This window comes from Hipposideros armiger, unplaced genomic scaffold (genome assembly GCF_001890085.2).
Source record: "Hipposideros armiger isolate ML-2016 unplaced genomic scaffold, ASM189008v1 scaffold_603, whole genome shotgun sequence".
In the NCBI taxonomy this organism is placed as follows: Eukaryota; Metazoa; Chordata; class Mammalia; order Chiroptera; family Hipposideridae; genus Hipposideros; species Hipposideros armiger.
In genome coordinates, this window is record NW_017731953.1 from 629,841 (window position 1) to 652,468 (window position 22,628).

Genomic DNA, 22,628 nt, shown 5'->3' on the forward strand with positions numbered 1-22,628 from the left:
CTAGGGTTGTTTTAGGAGGGTGGGGTTGGCACTCAGATCAATGAGAGGAATGTTGTTTTGTCTTCTCTGCCTTTTTAGGGTGAGCCTGGTCCTCTTGGCATTTCAGGGCCACCCGGGGCCCGTGGTCCCCCTGGTAATGTGGGTAATCCTGGAGTCAACGGAGCTCCTGGCGAAGCCGGTCGTGATGTGAGTCCAGCACTTGGTTTGTAAAGTAAAGCCTCACAGTGTTTCACTGTGTGCAATTTTAGATCCTGAGCTGAGGCTCACTTGTTTAAAGTTTCTAAACAAGATGTCTGTTTCATCATAATAGCTACATATACTGACCACTCATAGCATTGAAAATATGAAAAGTTACTGGGCTGGGGATTGGGTCTTTAAATAGCATACTTCCAAAATATTAAAAACACCTCTAAAAATAGCAAGGTTGTTAAGTTCATGTTCTTATTTTTAACATTCTAAAAGGGAGTTCACTATTGAACCCTGGCAGTGATAAAGGCAGAGCAGCTGGGCTATCCGGGCTGATGGGCTACAGAGCCTCACTAACTGCCTTTGTTGGCGTCATGTCTTCACAGGGCAACCCTGGGAATGACGGTCCCCCAGGCCGTGATGGTCAACCTGGACACAAGGTTGGTGTACACCTTCATGTTTTTCTGATTTAACAGTGATGAAAATGCAGGCCAGATTGTTGCTAAGCTTCATTTTGCCTCTTGTAGGGAGACCGTGGTTACCCTGGCAATGCTGGTCCTGTTGGAACTGTGGGTGCACCTGGTTCTCATGGCCCCGTGGGTCCCACTGGCAAACATGGAAACCGTGGTGAACCTGTAAGTTGTAAATATCATCAGTCCCTTAATGCTTTCATCCTCACAGGCTTCCTTCTCACCTCCCCATACTTGCTCACTGGGGTCTGGGGAGGGCGATCTGAGGCCTGGCTGAAGACTTGAAGATTTACTGTTTTTTGACTTATGTTTTTCTTTTCCAATCCACAGGGTCCTGCTGGTTCTGTTGGTCCTACCGGTCCCGTTGGTCTAAGAGGTCCTAGTGTATGTACATGGTGAAGATTTCTTTACAAATTAACACCTAGGATCAGTCCAGACAGTCCATTAAAAAAATAAATAATATATAGGCTAGATTTTATATATTTTTAAAAAATGTAGTCCATGTTGAGAATTGCTACAAATAGCTTTTAAATCTCTTCTACTTCAAATCCTCTGTTTGTATTAAATAATTATAAAAATCTAGCGAACTTTACATACAGTTCAAGTAATGCACATTAAGAGATAGGAGTAGCTTCCACATGGCTTTTACACCTTTACATGTCTTGATTTCGTTTGTAAACAGATTAAACAATATTTGTTGAGAAGTGAGTGTCATTTAAAAAAAGAAACAAAAGGTAAATGTTTTATCGGTCCTTCTCTTTTCTCTTTCTTTACAGGGCCCACAAGGTATTAGAGGTGATAAGGGGGAACCTGGTGATAAGGGGCCCAGAGGTCTGCCTGGCTTAAAGGGACACAACGGATTGCAAGGTCTTCCGGGTCTTGCTGTAAGTAAAATGTGGACATCTAGCACATATGCAGATCTTAAAGGCCTTCAACTCAGAATGATCTTCCTCAAAGTTTCACTGTGATTGTTCTAAAATGCCCTACATCATATTCATTTCCCATTCTCTGGCTAACTCCATCTCTCGGAGATAATGCTATTTCATCCCAACATGAAAAGGTGAGGGTTAAGGGAGATATATTAAAATCTCCTGGCAACAATGTCCTTCAACCCCACTTAAAATAAATATAATTAGAGGAATGACTAATATTGCACGGCTGAAATAGCTTGTAGGAAAAAAAATAATTGAATATAATAGACATAATGGGAGAAAAGAGCCCCATTTTACATTTTCAATTTTCTCAATCCAGAGTTCATTGAAACTAAAGTTTTCCATTCAATTTTTTAAAAATCTATTTATCAACACATGTTCTGAAAATGTGATTTCTCCTGTCCTTTCTTTAAAGGGTCATCATGGCGATCAAGGTGCTCCTGGCACTGTGGGTCCCGCTGGTCCTAGGGTAGGTCAATCTAAGAAACATTTATCTCTGAAATACAGCCGATGCCGGGCATTGAGCCCCATGCCTCGGCTCTCTTGTGGGGTTTTCACTGGCTCACGGAGACTTGGTATCCTTCTTCCCTAGGGCCCTGCTGGTCCTTCCGGCCCCGCTGGCAAAGATGGTCGCACTGGACATCCTGGTACAGTCGGACCTGCTGGTATTCGTGGCACTCAGGGCAGCCAAGGTCCTGCCGTAAGTACTATTTGGGAAAAGAATAAAGGGTATCAGTCACCTAAGGAATGTTTTCTTCAGACTAAACCAAATGTATGATATCAACACATTAAAGGGGTCCCTTACTTTCATATATTCTCTAAAATATGTAAAAATAGCTTGTATATAATGAGCTGTTTAAGCCCATCCCTGCAAGTATGCCTGGGAGCAAGTTGTTTACTTACACGAGCTTGATTCTTTTCTACTTATTAGAACATGCTTTTGTATGATGCCCATCTGAAATCCTGCTGTCACTGATGTCTCTCACTGTCACCAAATACAAAGCCTCTTCTTTCTCACTTTCACATTTGCAGGGCCCCGCTGGTCCCCCTGGTCCCCCTGGGCCTCCCGGCATCAGCGGCGGTGGTTATGACTTTGGTTTTGATGGAGACTTCTACAGGGCTGACCAGCCTCGTTCACCGCCTTCTCTCAGACCCAAGGATTATGAAGTTGATGCTACTCTGAAATCTCTCAACAACCAGATTGAGACCCTTCTCACTCCCGAAGGCTCTAGGAAGAACCCAGCTCGCACATGCCGTGACTTGAGACTCAGCCACAGAGAATGGAGCAGCGGTAAGTCAAGATGTCCAAGTCAGCCTGAGCTGCCTCACAAGTCGGGCTTTTCAAAATCAGTTTCCACAGACATTTAGAATGAAAGGTATTTGGGTAAAAAGTGTATTCGGTGAAATCATACTCAATTAATGAAGCACGTTTTTCCCCCAGCCATTACCAATTCTCAAGCTCCTCTTTTCATAGTAATATGTATCCTGATTTGATGTTTCATTGAGAAGAGAGGAGGAGGAACTGTCTAATCTTGAAAATAGCTACCATCTTCCTGTTAAATGTGGGGTACACAATTTAACCGTACAATCAAAATGTTACTTATGAGAATCAAAATCTTTGACTAGTAATTATTAGAACCTATGCTCCACTCAGTGAGAAGTTTGATGATGTGGGTCTTGCTTTCCTAAAAGGTTACTACTGGATTGACCCTAACCAAGGATGCACGATGGATGCTATCAAAGTGTACTGTGATTTCTCCACTGGCGAAACCTGCATCCAGGCTCAGCCTGAAAACATCCCAGCCAAGAACTGGTACAAAAGCTCCAAGGCCAAGAAGCACATCTGGTTAGGAGAAACTATCAACGGTGGTACCCAGGTGAGGAACCCTACAAACATCCCTTTCCTTTCACTGAACAATATTTTGTTAGGATTGTTTGCTTTTTTCATTCTCTTGTATTTTAATCCTTTACCAAAATGGTCTTATGAAAAGAACACGCTCTTTCCTTGAGTTCTAGTTCTGTCCTGGATTGCACATTAAAGATGGATTGATTGGACACAGCAATACAATTCAAAGCTATTATTCTAATTTGACTTAACTAATACTCACTGAAGAAAATGACTAATGCCATTTAGTGTAAAGGAGTACCAGCCAGCATATAACCCCGTACCCGTGCATACGTATTTTCAGATCATGAACTGTTCTGAATTTTTAATCAAATCTTGTCACCAACTTTATTGAATCCCTACTGATGGATATTATTGAAAAGGAAAGAGGTTCAGATCTCATCTCCTTGCTCTCTTATTCTAAAGCTGAAACATCCACAAAAAGGCTTATCTGAAAGAATTACCTTTTTGAGATGACCTTGCCTCAGCCTGGTCATTCCTATGTCCCTTCTAAGTAACTAATACTTCAAAGACAAGTGAATTCTGTTTCCTTTAAAAGTACCTTCTGCCTATAAGGTTCAGATATGAGTCCATTATTTCTCCCTATACCAGGCTTTTATTTATTTTTTTTAATTTGACTCTTAGTATCTGAGTCCTCTTCCACTTAACTGGAATTCCCATCTTATTCTCTGTAGTTTGAATATAATGTTGAAGGAGTAACGACCAAGGAAATGGCTACCCAACTTGCCTTCATGCGCCTGCTGGCCAACCATGCCTCTCAGAACATCACCTACCATTGCAAGAACAGCATTGCATACATGGATGAGGAGACTGGCAACCTGAAGAAGTCTGTCATTCTGCAAGGCTCCAATGATGTTGAGCTTGTTGCCGAGGGCAACAGCAGGTTCACTTACACTGTTCTTGTAGATGGCTGCTCTGTAAGTAATAGTGAAATATGGGAATAGCATTTATTTAAGGGGATGGAGGGGCCTGAGTCCTAGTTTAGAGCGTTAAATGAACAGATAAATGAGAGGCCTAACTTATTCAATCGTTTTTTTATAAATGTACTTATTTAAATTCAGATGGTGAATCCAGAGTATGCTTCTCAGATCTTGCCTTCTGAAATTCTCTGAAATACTGAAGTATATACTATGTCCATGCATTAGTTGTTTTTCCTTTAACATGAGTTTCTTAAATGATGATGTATGCCCATAACTTAACATTTCTTGAGGTTAAAAGGGCCCAAGCTATAATTTATAGTTACATGTATTTTATTGTACTGATTAGTATGGCCTAAGTTTAATTTTTCTTCATGCTTTCTCTACAATATGCTATAAATGGAGGAAAAATTAAAATGCACTAATTGCAGTACTGCATACCCCCCAACTCTTACCCTTTCTCCACCCCAACACACACATACACACACACACACACACACACACACACACACACACACACACACACACTAAAAATGATGCTGCAAGAATCACTTGGAATATGTATTGAAATGTTTAAGAAAAAAAAATTAGGTGTGTAGGAAGCTTCTCCCCCTAAAGAAACTGCTGATGCTGTTATTTCAAAGATGAACTTGTTGATCTGGGACATATGCCTTGACACAAGCCAAAAAGTGGTTCTTATACTGTCTAAGGTTCAGATGATATTAGATTCAGAAATAGTTCGCTTTATGTATATTTCTCCTTCTCTTTTCTTAAACAGAGAAAGACAAATGAATGGGGAAAGACAATCATTGAATACAAAACAAACAAGCCGTCTCGACTGCCTATCCTTGATATTGCACTTTTGGACATCGGTGGCGCTGACCAAGAATTCGGTTTGGACATTGGCCCAGTCTGTTTCAAATAAATGAACTCAACCTAAATTAAAAGAAAGGAAATCCAGAAACAACTTTCTCTCTTTGCCATTTCTTTTTCTTCTTTTTTAACTAAAAGCTGAATCCTTCCATTTCTTCTGCACATCTACTTGCTTAAATTGTGGGCAAAAGAGGAGAAGGATTGATCAGAGCATTGTGCAATACGATTTAATGAATTCCCTCTCCCTTACCCCCTCCCCAAACGATTTGGAATTTTTTTCAACACTCTTACACCTGTTGTGGAAAATGTCAACCTTTGTAAGAAAACCAAAATAAAAATTGAAAAATAAAATAAAAAGCATGAACATGTGCACCACTTGTGGCTTTTGAATATCTTCCACAGAGGGAAGTTTAAAACCCAAACTTCCAAAGGTTTAAACTACCTCAAAACACTTTCCTGTGAGTGTGATCCACACCATTAGGTGCTGACCTAGACGGAGATGAGCTGAGGTACTTGTTGTGTTTTGTTCACAATACAAAGGTGCTAAATAATAGTATTTCAGATACTTGAAGAATGTTGATGGTGCTAGGAGAATTTGAGAAGAGATACTTCTCTGTATTGAGTTGTATTGTGCTTTTTCTTTTTTCCCTTTGATTTCGCATCCGTATTTTACATCTTATCCCTGAATAAAAGTATGTGGATCATTTGCCCAACATTGTCCTCTTCTTTAAATTCAGCAGTTGTTCTTTGCCAGTCTCATTTTCATCCTCTCCCATGGTTCCAAACAAGCCTTGTTTCTCAGACAAGCAGAAAAATTAAATTGTACCTATTTTGTATATGTGAGATGTTTAAATAAATTGTGAAAAAAAAATGAAATAAAGCATGTTTGGTTTTCCAAAAGAAAATATTGAGTAAAATTCCTTGCTTCAATGCTCTTTGCAATATAAATATGGATTATGGCATCTCTCCCAGCCATTAGATGGAGTGTTTCACATTAGATAGAAACTGCAAAAATGGCAGTTCGGTATAATAGAAAGAGCAGAGAACAAGGACACAGGCGATCTGAGCACCAATGCTTCTTTTGGCTCATTGACCTTGAATACTTCATCTTTCTGAGTTTCAGAAAGATGTATATCTGTAATATGGGGAATATTGCTTCTCTGAACTGTTAACATTTGCCCTATTCAACATACATAATACCTAAGCAACATGGCATTGTTAACCTAAGTTTATTCTAAGGATAGGGCCATAGAACCTTTTGGTTTACTATCCATTAAGCACTTTGAAACAGTGGCTGAAAGTTGGTCTATGCACAATTAATACTCTTAACTGAAACTGTTTCAAATATTCAGTAAAAATGCCATACACTTAAATCTGATGCAACTGAGCACAATGCCTGTTGAGAAGTAATGTGTGTGCTGTCAATCAGCATAGACAGTTGTGGATAATAGTACCATGAACACCTACCTGCCAAATCAAGTTCATTTTCCTCCCCTGCACCCTTCAATGACATCTTTAATACACTTAAACATAGTAATGTGTCAAGTAAAATGTTAAGATTCATTTAGAGCTTATTTCCTGTTGCAGAACATAATTGTAATTGTAATATTTGCCTCCTATTATAAGTCATCTCAAGATTCAATTAGTTTTAAAAGCAAAAGATTGAATATGATGAAAATCTAACATTAACTCTAAAAAGTTAGCAAGGTCTACTAACCAAATGGTAACTTCAAATTATGGTCCTTCCACCACCTGAATCAAAACACTGGGCTGTTTCTTAAAATGCAAATTCTCAGTCCTTAGCCACCCAATTGAGACTCAGTGAGGAATCAGTATTCTAAAAGTACCTTGTAAAATTCTGATGTGCACTAATTGGGAAACCATTGGTTAAGGTGATTTCCACAATCCTTTGTAGCTCTAACATTGTATGTCTGGCAAGAATGAATCAATAAACCTGGCCAAACGATATAAAGAAAACTAAACCTCTGAGATCTAGTACTCCCCACAAATTAGTAATTGAAATAGCCAGGGCAAACTTACATGATAACCAGTTAGAAATCTCTGGATTAAATATATGCTATGCCCTCAGGCTCATAGTATAAGAAAAAACTATAAGTTTAGCATAAAGAAGAGAGAAAGATAAGAAGGAGGAAAGCCAACACTTAACGGAGTACCAACTATGCGCCAAACACTATACCCAATGATAATAACAATGACATTTGTCAAACTGAATCCAAATAGGCAGATTTCCTAAGTCAACAGTCACTTAATCATCAGTGTGAGACTAAAAGAAAATAGTTAAACAAATAATGGTATATCTGACAGATAATAATAGGAAAAAATAGTAAAACACATTTTCATATCTCAATAACATTTATGAAGATGATTAATCAAAAGAAAAATGCTTAGAATGGAATGTTACAATCTTTACAATATAATATAGAAATACATTGTCAGAAATATATTAAAATACAAGAAAGTGCTAAGAGTAGGTGCATTCACCTAATAATGATAGGGATAATTTTGATGCCTAAATTTGCTGTAATATAGTTATATTACTTTTATCATTTACCACGTTTTTACACCTAAAATATTATTAGAAGACATAAGCAGTCAACAAGTGAAAACAGTCCTGGTTGAGGCGTGGCCAGCTCCAGGGAAAGGGTCATCGACCTCCCGCCCACCTATGTTCTGAACGAGAAGGAGAAGCCTAGCCTACGAGTCATCATTCACTGTGTCCTAGCCACTCTGTGGCATCTGGGGAGGGGTGTACACAACTGCACCCAGCAGCAGCAACCTCAAAGATCTTGCAGTTCAGTTGCAAAGAGAGAATCAAATAATGTGTGAGGGCAATTTTAAACAAAGCGTCCTCTGAGGATAGCAGAGGACACTGTTAATTAATGAGAGGGAGCCTCGGGAAACTAACCCTAGCCTCACGCAGTAACAGTGATATTTGAACTGAGCTGGCCAGCTCCTGCCAAGGTCTCATTTCACCGCTAAGCTCTCTGTCTGGCTAAATGCTTGTTCTCTGAAAGCCACGTATTAGAACAGTCTGGTACTTACCAAGCCACGAGGTTCACGATGTGTGTTCCCAGGGCCTGGGCAATGTACTGAACTTGTCCGTTGTGTGGCCAGCACTCTCTTTAGAGGCTAATTAATCACCAGGCCCCAGGGACCCTCCTCACAGCACCTCCTGACCCTTGGTCATGCGAAGGTCAGCCACCTCTAACTTGTGCCACTGTGAGAGGGAAGAAGATCACACATGAGAGAGGGAAGGAGCAAGGTAGCCAAGGTGAAGGGAAGGGATATTAATCAAGGCTGGTAAAAAGAGTCATTTACAATTCTAGAATCAATACAGCTAACGCACTGGCAAAGAGCACCGACACCTGAGCAATGCTGAACACATTTATTATCTATAATGCCACAAGTCTTTTCTATGCTGTTCCCCTTAATATCACCGAAAAGGAAGTTCAGAAATTGGATTATATATAAGAAAAGTTGGAAATGTCGCTCTGGGTCTGAACAACAATTCATCTAGATGAGTACTTTGCCTTTGACAGTGGCACCAGGGGAAATTGGGGAGAAAGAGTGGTTTGGCACTTCCCGTGAAGCCAGCCTCAAAACTCCCATTTAATAACCCATTATAAATCTTTTTTTGTACATAGATGTATCTAAAGCCTTCCAGAGCCCTCTATCTGCTTTGAAATATGTTGGTATTACAGTACCAACAGGAGAGGGCTAATGCTGGACTGTTAGCTCAGCTTCCTGGCCCTCTGATCAAGGAGCTAATATGCGTTTTCTATCCTTGTGCCTGGGTCAGCCAGGGATTCAGCAGCTCAGTGTCCTCAGGGAGCACTGGTAACTGCAGCAAAGGGGCCACAGACAGCCCATTATGATTGACTTAGCGCTGTGGTTCAGTGAAACGGGCGCATAATTGGTGATCAGCAGCCAAGGTTATGAGCACCAGCTCCACCCTTGCCTAGCCAAGGGCCTTGGGAAAGTCTCTTAAGTTATCTGAGAATTCAGTTAACATACCTGCTCTCAGAGATTTCCACTGGGTCCCTGCTCTACCTCTCTCACAGTGGGAGGATCAAATGGGGCAAGTGTGAAAGTGCTTAGGGAAGTGTGAACACGTGACTTGTCATCACTAGGTCAAAATTTTCCAGTCACTGGTAGTCACCTCTTGATTTACTCTCCTATCCCTGACCCTCCTATTTAGGAAGAGGAGAGACTATAATTTAAATTTAATTAGAATCACTCTCTAAATTGGTACTCTATCAATTTTGAGTCGTGCCTCCTATCAGTAAAAATGTGAACTCTTACAACTTAATTCTGTTAATTGATTTATATATAAATATTACATGTGGACTATGGTACGAATATACCTACCTAAAAACCTACATGGAAAATAACTTTAAGAGACAGAAAGTAAATACAAATAGAAAATTCTATACCCGGGTGGATCAGTTTGCACACACGCTGGGGTACCTGTACTTCCTCTCACCCCCCATTTTAGAGACTGCTGCTCGAAACAAGGCTTCATGCGGGGAATCAGGGGAGGGCACAACATCAACGAAGTCCTGAAACACAGTGATACATTTTGTGTAGATGTGCATTTTTCTTGGATAAGGGTCCACAATTTTCTTCAGACACTCCGACGGGTCCATGACCAAAAAATATGTTGTTAACTGCTAACTGAAAGAAGTATTATTCACCTCATTAAACCCTGGACTTTCCTGAACTATGACTTTCATATCTCACTTGGAGTCTTGTACTCAGAACACACTGTCTCTCCCATCCTAAGGCCTGAGAGAACCAACCAGCACCAGCCCAAATTAAAATAGAGGTTTGGGTTTCCTTCTTCTACTTCCCTGCTGTGGGCCCTCTGTCCCATCCTTTAACAAGGCTTGGCAGATGTTTTGGGAACCAGCCTTGTGCTTTGCAAAATCAAAATGTGCCTGTCCCCAGAACCCTTTCATGTAAGAACAAACTCAATAACAGAGATCGATTAATGAGTTGTTCCTTTTAGGTAAAATATGCATGTTTTTGTTACATATTTTTTTAGAAAGAAGCTTTCACCTAAAATGACTGCAATTCCTGCCACCATAAAAGGTATTAAGGACAAAAATTGGAACATGTTTTTCAGGGACCCACAAATCACCCCATAGAACCAAATGTCTCCTCCTCATCTGACTGCTTCTAAGCAGAGCTATTATTCTGAGCCCAAGGGATAAGAGTAATTTTGGCCAGAATTAACAATCCTAATGGATTCTAGAAAGGTGTTCCTTAAAACTACAATTCACCACATATTTTTTAAAATTCATAAACACAAAAAGTGAATATTTTTTTCCTAGTGCAGCATTGTTCTTGGTATCCAATGACTTAATTAACCATAAACAGCATGAGGGGAAGAAAAAAACAGAAACCTTTTTCTTTTTTTAATGGAATCTATGAGTGCCAGGTTTATGAGAACACCTACTCATAAACCACTGTGCCAAGGGGATGGCCTCTCCCTTCCTGCAGGATGCCACTTCAAGTTCACTGCTCCCCCTGCTGACTGGATGATAGAACACCCCAGTCTTTTAACACGGCCACATGCACACCAACAGAGAACAAAAACACAGTTGTAGGAGGAGGAAATAGGACAGCATTCTATGCTTATTTCCTGTTTCATCGAGACACACAGCCTTCTCTTCAGCTTCCACAGTGGTCTACCTTCATGTCCTCGATGTTCCCTTTGTTTTTCTTACTTTCTCTAATCTTTCTTTGATATCTCTCCCATGGAGCTAACAGGTAGAAGTCACAAGCAGGCAAGCATAAGCTCAAAAGGAGAATGGGCTTTTGGGTGAGTAGAGCTGGGCAATGCGGTAAGTGTTGCCCCGAAGTGCAGGGAGCAAACCTTCAGAATTTAAGCAAGGAGTTTCAGGGATTATATGAAACAGAGACAAGAGGATGTGACAGAAAGAGCAAAGGTTTAGGGAGCAGAACAATCTGAATTTGAATCCAGTCTCCAGCATTTCCTCATCTACAAAGTGGGGATAATGATGACACTACCCACAGGACGGTTAATGTCAGAAAAAGCTTGTAAAGCTGGTAGAGAGTAGGTCCTCAGCACCACTGCTATCATCTCCACAAAGCTGGGTCTCCCCTAAAAGCCATTAACTCCATAGCTAAGAAAAGTCATCACTTTTCCATAACTACCTTCTCCGGCAGCAGTGGCCTGAAATGATAGCACATCTACAATTCAATTACACTTCAGTTTCTCCTACTACAAATAGATTCCAGTAAACTTCCAAACCCTCACAGTTTTGGTAAGTCCTTCTCCACAACCCAATAAAACGGTACCGAGCTTTTATTGAAAGCTTGAAAACGTTTTCAATTTTTCACAAAGAAAACTAACAATTCCACCTTAACAGTTAAAAAAGTGAGTGAAGTTTCTGACAAGAACGAATAAATTTGCATTCAACTGGCCTCTGCCCTATGCCATTGGGTGCTTCCGATTTTGGAGAGAAAGCTTTCTGACCTTAGAAATCGCCCTCCTGCTTACTTGGAAGCCAGTTCGACACAAATGGACTATAACTCATACATGTCGAATTAGCAAAACTTCTGACACTTAATTTTCACAATTTGATTTTCTAAAATTTTGTCTCTGTCAGTGAAAATCCTAACTCAAGAGTTATCAGCACATGAAATGGTCATAATTATTAAATTCATGTCCTCAGGGAAATTTCTTGGCCTATATAAATTTACTCAAGGGCTTTAAGCATCATTAAATCACCTATTATTGCAAGTGCTCTGAATGTCTATATAAGTAATATAAGTGCATCCACTTCAAAGAAACCATAGAAGCTTTGATTACAGTTATTTCCAACATGGTTTTTCTGTCACTGATTATACGTCTCCTTTTCCTTATAATATAGAAGTCTAAAATAATTTCAAAAACTTTTATCAATGTAACGAACTTCAAGTTTTCATCTACAATTTTGCTCATCACCATATGTCCCTAATCAAAAGAATAAAAAGAGACCTTCCTCAGATAACACCCAAGAGATTGCCCATTTAACCATTTCTCTGGGTTATTCATAACGAATATTTACTTTTAGTTATTGCGGATATGCTATTAAAATATAGTGAACTTATGGTCAATTTGAAGCTCCACATGTTTTCTTAGACTTTCTTCAACTAAAATGTCACAATAAACAATCACTTTGCCACCATGAATTATTAAAAGAGCCTTGTTTCTCTTCTCTCAAGCTTGGGAGGGTCATCTATCAAGCAGAGTATAAAGCCCACTAAATCCTTTGAACCTTTGAAGAGAGAAAGACAAATCAATGCCAAAAATGATGTGCCTTCTCACCAATACACAAATTATACTGTGTTTTTGGTAAGATTTATAAGGTAACTGGGCTTCTTTTTATTATCACTTTTGCTAGGTATCTGTCAAGTGAGTCTAATTCAGTAAAATAGATTGATATATTGGGAAAAATCTCTTGTCTCCATTCTGGGTTGGGGAAAAAAAAACATACAGACAGTTTAGTCACCCTATACCACTCCTATTATGATTTAATTGGTCTGAAATATTGTTTTAAAGCTCTCTTGGTGGTTGTAATATGCAGTCAGTTGAGAAAAATTGTACTAAAGCCTTCGGGTTCTGAAACCCTCCCTGAAAGTCACTAGTAAAGTTGCAAGTATGTGCCTTTTTCTAGGAAGACAGTGTGCAATACTTCTCAAAGGTTTTCAAGACCCTCTTGAAATCTCTACCTAGCCAGAACTGCTGGGGGTGGAGCCAAAGTACCCGTACTTTCAATGAGTACCCTGAGGTGATTCTCATACACTCCTCAAGTTTGGGCTGCCACTAGTTTATTGCTGTGATCATCTTATTGACATTTTCCTGGATGATTCTGGGCTCCTCTCCCCAAAAGGTTTAGGACCACAGCTCTAAAATCATGGGCTCTCTAAGCTGCTTAAATGAGAACATGTAATGGCTCATTGAACACGTGAGCAATTAATTTGGGAACAGTTGCAGTATTATAAATGAGATTACTTACTGCAAACCCAATTAATCCAGTCAGGAGGAATGTTAATTATAAAGGAGTATGAAAATTAGCATGAGTGCATGACTAAATGCCTGAATTCTGACCTATTATATTATCTTTCTGGTAATATACTTTAAAAATACTTCCATAGGAAGCCTCATATATATGTGCATGTGGGTAATAAGGTAACATTAGTCTACACTCCAGGGCTGATTAAGTAACCTTGGAAATACCCTAATCAGGAAAATCCACAGCTTTCAAGGTGGCTACTCTGGTATTTCAAATAACATTATTGAAACCTACAGCAGAGGATATACTAATTAGCATTTTAAAATCATGGTCTTAAAGATATATGACTAGCTAATAAATATTTAATATTAACAAAACTTGGGCTAAGCTTTGCTCTACTTACAGCATACCACCTAACAGCAAGATTGACAAGAAAAAAACATATAGACCAATCTATTTTCAGGCACTAGAGGCTAGCTATATTTACCCAAAACTCTTGAATCACTGAATTGGCTTAGGTCAGTTCACAAAATGACTCCAAAAAAACAACCTGAGAAACGGCAGAAGATGGCAAAGTAAATGACATACAAAGCAAAGCTATATTTCATTGATTAAAAAAAAAAAGAAATGGAATAATGCTCAAAGTAATAACTGCATGAGCAATTATGAGCAATGGGATATCAATCAACACAAATCCAGATATAGTAGAAAGCAACTGGGAAGGTTTCCAATGCTCCCAAGAAACTCTCCTAATTTGGGAACAGCCAAGATTTATTAGGTCCTTCTAGATGCATTTATGGCCCTTCTTCCTGGGGCATAACTGACAACACAGAGGCAGAGCCTTAGCCACGCTGGGCCATTCGACTCCTCTCTTCAGAGAATTGAAAAACTTGGAGTGGAGAATGGCAGAGGCTGAGAGCCACTCAAGTTGAGGCACGCTAACGACGACACCCTAGAGACAACTCTGAACTTCTGCGGATAAGGTTCCAGAATAGTGCTGGGTTTTGGTTGTTCTTTGTGTTATGAAATAATCCAGTATCCTTTCACTAACGTTCTTTTTTTGCTTAAGTTAGAGAAAGTTGGTTTCTATTACATTGAAAAAAAAAAGTTTTAACTATTAATAATACACCTATACAAAGGAGATGGCATAATCAGCAGAATATAGGACAATCTTACAGGAAGTAGATACTTAGGGTTGGTAGAAATAAGAATCAAAAGTGTGAATGGTTTTAAAAAGTATCCAGAGAACGGATATGCGGGAAGACCATTCTCCATGGGTCTTTGGCGTTTCTGGAAAACGTCTTACAAGCAAAGGCACTGACGATCTCTGTTTTGGATGATCTTTCAAGGATGCTTGTACAGTGATGGTGAACAGCCTGGTAAGAGAGAAATAGTGTCTCCCTGCAGAGTGGATGGCAGGGTACTGTCCGGTATACCAAAGGGAAGGTTTCTGTGCAGGGCAAATGTCAGGCTGGTTTGCCTGCAGCGCGTTGGGAAGGACGTGGCTTCCCTTTGCTTGGTGCTCCTCAGTTGTGACGTATCCACCCAGGTCACTCTGCATGGTCCCCCTGGGCAAGGGGGCCAGAAGGAAATGTAAAACTTACATTGCCTGCCTTGCTGTGAGGGATAAAGTCCTTTGTCTCCGACTCAAAAACCATGTCTTCTGCCAGCATCTATTAAATTGTGGCAGTCTAACATCTTAGCTTTAAAGCAGAGAAAATTTCAGACCTTTCACAGTTCTTGACAAACATTTCAAAGGATTCACATCAGAATGAAGCTACATCCGTTCTGTATTCCTGTCTTTCAAGTTGCCTAGCAACTAGTTGGTCACCATTGATCTGACAATCTGCAGTAATGAAAGACCACGTTATGTAGGAAAGTGTGATTGAACTATATCCCTCTAAATAACAGAGATTGTCTGATTCATCACTGTACTTCCTTTACCACCTAGCACAATTCCTAATATAGACTGTATGCTCAATGATTTCATGTTGAAGAAATTGTTAAATGAAAGAATTAACTATAGAAATAACTGCAGGAATACATATAGAGTTGTAGTAACTAAGATAGTTTTAAATCTGTATCATAGGTGCCTTTCCTCAGAATCATTCTGTTTCTTCAAGTTCACTTAAATGTTAATAATAGAGATCCATTAAAGGAAGCTCAAGAGATGGCGACATACATTGAGGAATAAGAGCGGGAAAGGTAAACAGCGTGCTGAAATGCGAGCTGGAAGGTGTCTCTCCATTGAAGGTGGTTTCAGAATTCTCAGGAGCAGGAATCTGTGCCTCTTTTCTCTAACACTCTACCATTAATCTGGTTCATGCATATTCTGCATGTTTGTCCTTTCAGATCTGCTATTAATTGGCAATCTTTTTTTTTTTCTCCTTGCTATTCTAATTCCTTAGGGAGAGATTCCAGGGCAGTTCATAAACCCCTTGGCAGCCTATTAACTGGTGACCTTTGAGTAGACATCCCATCAACTATGATCATTAAAGTCATGTGGTATAGCGCGTAGCCACCTAGGCATCAGATGCCATGGGTGGAGCAATTTTCAAAGGAGAGAGCATGAAAGGCCATAAGTAACAGCTCTACTTCAATGTCTGCTGCCTATCTATCCTTTTCACACTCTTCCTATCACTTCTGAAAAATGTGTACCTTGTTTCATATGGATTGGATATTTTGTCTTTAGATAAGGTCATAAAATACAAAGAGTTCTCAGACATTAATGTTAAAAAATGCTTGTACCCAAATTTGTGGTAGTGGGGAGCAAAGAACATGAATAAAAGAAACAAAAGGCAAAAGGTCATTAAATATGCAAAGAAATGTTCAATTCTTCTAGTAATTAAAGAAATACAAAGTAAAACCTCACCTGGTCTATGGTTATGCTTCCTTTTAAAATAATAAGAGTTTTAGCCAAAAGATCAGCCTCATATACAGTTGGCATGAGTATAAACTGGTACAAAATTTCTGGAGAGTAATTTATCAATATTATACAATGCATTCTCTCAATACAATATCAAAAAGCCCCCAAAATGTTCATACTGTTCACCAGTTATTATTCCACACCTGGGAAGGTATCCTAGGAAATGAATCCTTGGATTTTCTAAAGATGTGTCAACAAAGAGTCCACATGAGGCATTTCTCAGAAAGCTGTGAGACCACTGCCCAAGTCAGAATAACACATGGTTATCCTCCAATGCAGCTGTTCAGAGCAACTGAAGCTTGGAGGGAGAGGGGTGCCGGTGTGAAGGACAAGCACATGAATCGTAGAATCTTCTAACTTTGAGAAATGCCATCGCTGTTTGCAGCAGGAACCCGACAGAAGGAACCAGAAAACTGCATCTCTCAAAGCAGCCACAGCACATACGCTCTTTGAACTGGATCATTTGACCAAGTGCCAATCCAATCCTCTGAACAGAAGGGGTCATGGCAAGAAGTCTCCACAAAACACCAAAGGGTTGTATTAAAAATGTATGTTTTAATTCACTGATATATGACTTATTAATATATAGCTCCTGGGAACACAAATTGGGAGATAGTATGTTAGAGAATGTATATAAACTAAGATGGATGAATCCAGCTCAGGACTGATGTGCTTATTTCTGTTAGTAAGGTATTCTTACTTTACTTTGTGTAGAGTTCCTTTTATAATGTGAGTTTCTCAAGTACATTAAAATAGTGTTTTAAGTGATTTTTAAAACATTCATTATTTTTGAAAAGATGATAAATATGGTGTTCTTTTTAATGTATGTTTTATTGCCTCATCTTCCATGGAAGGCAACCCTCAATTGTAATTATGCAGTCACATTCCCCTCCCTCTTATATGTTATCAGCATGAAAGTGGTAAAAACACTGGAAGGAAAGACACTACGACAGCAGTAAGCACATGTGCAAAAATAATGGCTGACCATCATATCTCGGGCACTGCAGTTGTTCATTGCCTTATTTATAGCAAAACACTGGAAATTAACCAAGTGTCTAAAAATAGTGGATTGGTTCAAGTAGACACGACACATCCATCTGATAGACTGCAATACAGTTAATGACAAATGTTCTCAAGGAATACTTAAGATCGGAAAAATTCATAACTATATGCTAAAACAAGTAGATTACAATGAAGTTGCATTTCATGCAGGGGATAGGTTTTAAAATCAGCACATGATGATGAGAACAAAACATCTCACATAGTTAACATCACCCTTGAAAATCTCCAGGTTGGACACCAAATACCGTTACTTCAACATAATTTCTTTTTTTAGTATTAGAGTAGACAACGGTTTCTGTGATTGAGCATCAAACCTGTTGGCTTGAGTTTTGACCATGTTGTAGGAAAAACATGTATTTTTACCATCAGAATCATAATCAGGGCAGCAAGATGCATAAACTATAAGAGACACACAGAATTTGAGGAAACAGCAAATTCCTAGCCCCCATCTCACGTGTATTACAGGGCATACACACTCATGAACAAATTTAAGGGGAAATTTAACAAATCTATTTAAATTGTTGTCTCTCTAACACATGCAGAGTAAAATCCACAAGTTAAATGTGTGCAGTGATAATCTATGTAAGTCATAATACATAATACTATATAAGTCCAAGTTTGCTTGAAATTTTCCATTTTACACAGAGATGCATAAAAAATCCAGCAAGAATGCATGCAAATATTTTCATAGCCATCATCTCTAATGAGGTTATGGGAATTGTCGAGTTTTTTTCTTTTATCTTTCTGTACTTTACAAAAAACTTTAAATGAATAGTTATTACTTTCATTACCAGAAAAAAATAGTGATTATTTTTAAATGGCATTCACAAAACAGAAGATATCTTTAAAGCCTTATTTGATTACAAATAAAGACATATTTAAAGCATTTTATTACAAATGCTTAACAATATAGTTTTAGGTGTGCAGTTTCCGTATCAAAAGAATAGAGTTTGGTTAAACTACTGCTAAACATGACAGAAACATGAAAATATAATCCAGGAAGTTACGATCAACAGAATTCTATTAGTCTACCTTGGCAAAGCAATGCTACCAGGGACTATTGAACAGGACATGGAAATAGGCCCTTCTGTTGAACTGGACATGAAAATGTACTTGTCAACAGAAAAAAAAAAGGTTCTATATAGATGTGTGCCATATGTACATGTAGAGTCTACAATAAATTACCTTAGGAGGTGCTTTCTGAGCTTCCATGAATTCCTACCTTTTATGCACTTCCCTAAGATATTAAAATACCTATTACAGCAATACTTTCTCTGCTTTATTCATAAAAGATGCATAGACGCATTTATGGAATTCAGGCAATTTCTCACTGAAACACATATATCACTCTGGTAAGTCTGTTTCAGTCTCATATGAGAAGGATTTAAAAGACAGGTCAGTTAAAATAGTTCTTTGATTATGTAAAATTACTGCTGGTTGATCCATTGTGTCAGATGTGAAATGAGATCAAACTGTCAGAGTAAGTTTTAAATTCTCAGCCTTACACTGAATTAATAAATTGAGCAAAGACATGGTTCAAGTAGGATTGAAAGGTTCTGCTAAAACCAGACTGTTTAGATCCATTAGCAACACAGCTACAAAGAAAGACTATCTTATCAGAAAGCAGTGTAGGCTGTGGAAAATTAATAGAGAGTGCTAGAGCCAATCTTGGTGTAGAATTACATGGAAGGGATTAGGAAGTGAGGGGAAGGTAATTAAGTAGAAAGAACAGCCGGAAAGAACTGAAAAGCAAAAGATCAGATGGTCTGAGGTTGAGCCCCTCACCATCTGTTGGCAATCATCAAAATTTATTTGATCTTATTGTGTATTTACTTTGTAAAAGGGGAAAAAAGAAAAGAAAAAAAAAACCCACCTCATTCTAATGAATGAATAGGTGAGCTACAAAGCGAATGCCCATTATAACACAGCTCATTATTACAGCAAGTAAAATCATTCCCATTGCAACATAACAAATACAATTAATGCAATCTAATTGTTACATCTTCGTAAAAAGGTTCTTATGTTGTCCTGGCCTTTTGTGATTTAGTTGGAGGGCTTTGTCTGTAATTTTCCTGTCATTGTTTATTGTATGTCTGTCCATACAATTTGCTCTTGTAAAATTTCTGAGTGACTGCATGTATCCATTAGGAAAGTAGGTCAGCCAGCCACTTATGTTTCCCCTTCTAATTGCCATCAGGCACCTGTGATTTCAATATTAGTTAAGGGCGCTACTATCTACCCAGTTACATAAAGAAAAAAACGCAATAATTTCCTCCATTTTATCTCTGGCACCCATATTCACTCAACTATCAAATCCTTCTAAATGTTTTACTTATGAAATATTTAGGTGCTTCCTCTCCTCTTTTTAACCTGTACTGCAACTTTTCACTTCAGGCTTTCATGGTCTTTCACTGTAACTACGGCCTGCCTCTTTCCCCGCCCCCCTCAAATCCATCTTCCATCAAACAGAGAAAATACAAATCTGACCTTTCAATCTCCTGTTAAAAGATTTCTGTTTCCACAGCACTTACAGGATAAAGTCAAAGGCATCTGCGTGGTATATGAAACTCTTAACCACAGCGTCCCCTGACAATTTCACCACTCTAGCTCTTCTCTGCCATCTCACAGTGTATATATATCCTTTAACAAAACCAGAGTGAGTAATTTATCAAGCAACTACTAATAAATAATTAATCAATATTTGTTATAATCAACTCAAGACATGCCTTGGGGATGAGTATTTTCATTCACTCTTTAGGCCTGTGCCATGCATTACTGTTTAAAATTAACTGCTTGGGATTTAGAGTTTGAGTCTTGCAAGAAAGGCAGAGTGGACTATACAGCCAGCTGTCATACAGGAGCATTTGTACAAAAGGTCTCCCCACAGTTGACTCAGTGAGACTAGCAGATACATCCTCTTATCTCTGGATACATATTATTATTGCCCACCAGTCAGGCAGTGTGCAACTACACAGGAGAGGTGTATATTTTCCTTTATTAAAAAATGATTGAGACAGTGCCGTTCTTTGTCTAGTATCATCATCTTTCACGTAGCTAGCAATACACTTTTAACATGCCGGATATTTGAAAGCTTTATCAGAAAAGGCTGGCTGCCTCAAATCACGGGTTTTATTTAATTTAGTTCTAAAGTTGCTTGAAGAAAATAAATTGATGTCAGGTTTTTCATTTTAGAGTTATATTTGCATTGAAGGTAGACTATTTAACAGTTCACATAATCAATAAAACTACTGCTGAAGCCAAGGATGTGTTAATGAGAGATTCTAATATCTGAGTAAGAGGTTTCCTCCCCAAAAGTCAGATCATGTTTGCTTGCTTAAGTTTGTTATCATAAGAAATCCTTTTTTGATGAAAAAAGTAGCAGAATATTTCCACAAGATATTTGGCTCTTTGCTCATAAGTTAATTTCCTTTTAGGGACTAACATATCTTGATAAGTGGAAATATTTTACAACATTCCCTCCACCCTCCCACCCTAGAAAAGAATGTGTAAATTCAAATTTGTGTGAACTGGTTTAAAGCACTGATTCATTGCTGTGCCAAATGCCAGTGAAGAAATATTTTTAAATGTCTTGTGTATTCTACATACTTACAAATAGGGTGAAATAACATTGAGCTAGTAAGAAGTTAACACTCTGCATTTTTAAATATTTTTTCCTTTTTAGAAAGATGAGATTTGTTTTTATTTTTGATTAGACAGTATAGTTTTTATACTCTATATTTTAACAGCTTTATTGAGGTATAATCAACACACAATAAGCTGCATGTATTTTAAAACATACAATTCAATGTATGTATTTGATATATAAGAACTTCATTGTTTCCAGTTTAAAAGTTAGAAATAAAAAAGAAAAGCTTCAATTATATTCATAGTACTATAATCACAATTAAAACTTTAGAACATGCCCTTGCAAGTTTTTCAAAATCTATTCATATATAAGTATGACTAAATAGATATAATATATGCATTCATTTCTATCCAATTGTGAACAAACTGCCTATACTGCATGTACTTCCCCCCTTTTTAACTAAACTTTTTATGACTATTTTTCCCCATCAAGTATCTTCCTAAAGATGATTTTTAGTATAGAATGCACATTTGCTTATCAATAGTAAAATAATTACAAAATGAATAATGAATAAACACCTATAATCATAGAAATATGATAGAAATCTCCATACAAAATCACTATTTAAATTCTAAAATAATTTTAATCTAAACATATAAATTATATAGATAACTGTATATACATATATGCTTTTATTTTTATTAAAATGATAGCCAAACTACATGTATTATTGTATACCCTACCGTTAAAGGAATTTTAATGGGCATTTTATATATTTGCAATTTTTTTTTTTGCTTTCAAAAAGCTAAAAAAAATACAGAAATGAATGAAGAAGGAAATTGTCACTAATAACTCCAGTTATACAGATAATCACTATTAAAATTTTGGAATAATAACCTTCTGGAGCGATAGGTATAGATAAAACCACATTATTATTTAGACCATACTTGTGATCTAAATTTGATATGAGCATTTTCCATGTTATTAAATATCTTTTTTAAGGAATAATTTTAAGTAACAAAATAGTCCTATAATACTGAGTACTTTTGACAACATCAAGTATAATAAAATTTTATAAATCATGGCCAATTTTATAGCTAAATTTTTCATTTTTAAAAATGCATAATCCCTTGATTAGCAATAAGGTTAAACTTTTGTTTCAAATGTTCATAGGCCTCTTTTTAAAAATGTCTATTTTGTCAGTGCTGTGTGCTATAAATATTTTTCCCAGTTTATCATTTTGCTTTTATGGTGATATTCACACACAGAAGTTTTCAATATGTTCCTTTATAATTTTTCCTTTGCATTTTTGCTTAGCTTAAATATTCATTTATATATTTTTAATTTCTTTCATTTTATATTTTTAATTTTTCACATCTGGAATATATTTGGTGAATGATGTGAGGTAACCAAGCATCCTTGCACATGAATTTGAAATGGCATCTTTATCACATAATAAATTCTCATGTATGCATTTGAATTTAAAATTTGTGCTAGTGGAGTGATGAAAGCTGCAGTTCAATCTCTGGGCTTTTGTTCCTTTTGTATCACTTTAGTTAAATATGGCATTGATTTAGGATGGTGCCTTTTATTTAACACTCTGTAAAATGCCATTATTGAAGACTTACATTTCAATTTATATACACACATATAGTTATTTTTCCTCTTCAGATTTATATAGTTTTTAAAGCAATACAAGCTTTCTGTTGAAAAAAATATATATAT

The 22,628-nt window shown here is 37.6% G+C and overlaps 1 protein-coding gene across 1 annotated transcript in view; it reads left to right on the forward strand.

The window, feature by feature from the left end:
- COL1A2 (collagen type I alpha 2 chain) overlaps positions 1-5,997 on the forward strand; it is a 35,941-nt gene extending 29,944 nt beyond the window's left edge. Inside the window, exons 42-52 of the mRNA XM_019624728.1 lie at positions 79-186; positions 573-626; positions 714-821; positions 987-1,040; positions 1,433-1,540; positions 2,004-2,057; positions 2,181-2,288; positions 2,621-2,879; positions 3,281-3,465; positions 4,169-4,411; positions 5,190-5,997. Of these exons, the coding sequence (XP_019480273.1) occupies positions 79-186; positions 573-626; positions 714-821; positions 987-1,040; positions 1,433-1,540; positions 2,004-2,057; positions 2,181-2,288; positions 2,621-2,879; positions 3,281-3,465; positions 4,169-4,411; positions 5,190-5,336 (1,428 nt within the window). The 3' untranslated portion in view covers positions 5,337-5,997. The remainder of the gene's footprint in view (positions 1-78; positions 187-572; positions 627-713; positions 822-986; positions 1,041-1,432; positions 1,541-2,003; positions 2,058-2,180; positions 2,289-2,620; positions 2,880-3,280; positions 3,466-4,168; positions 4,412-5,189) is intronic.
- Positions 5,998-22,628: the final 16,631 nt, after the last annotated feature.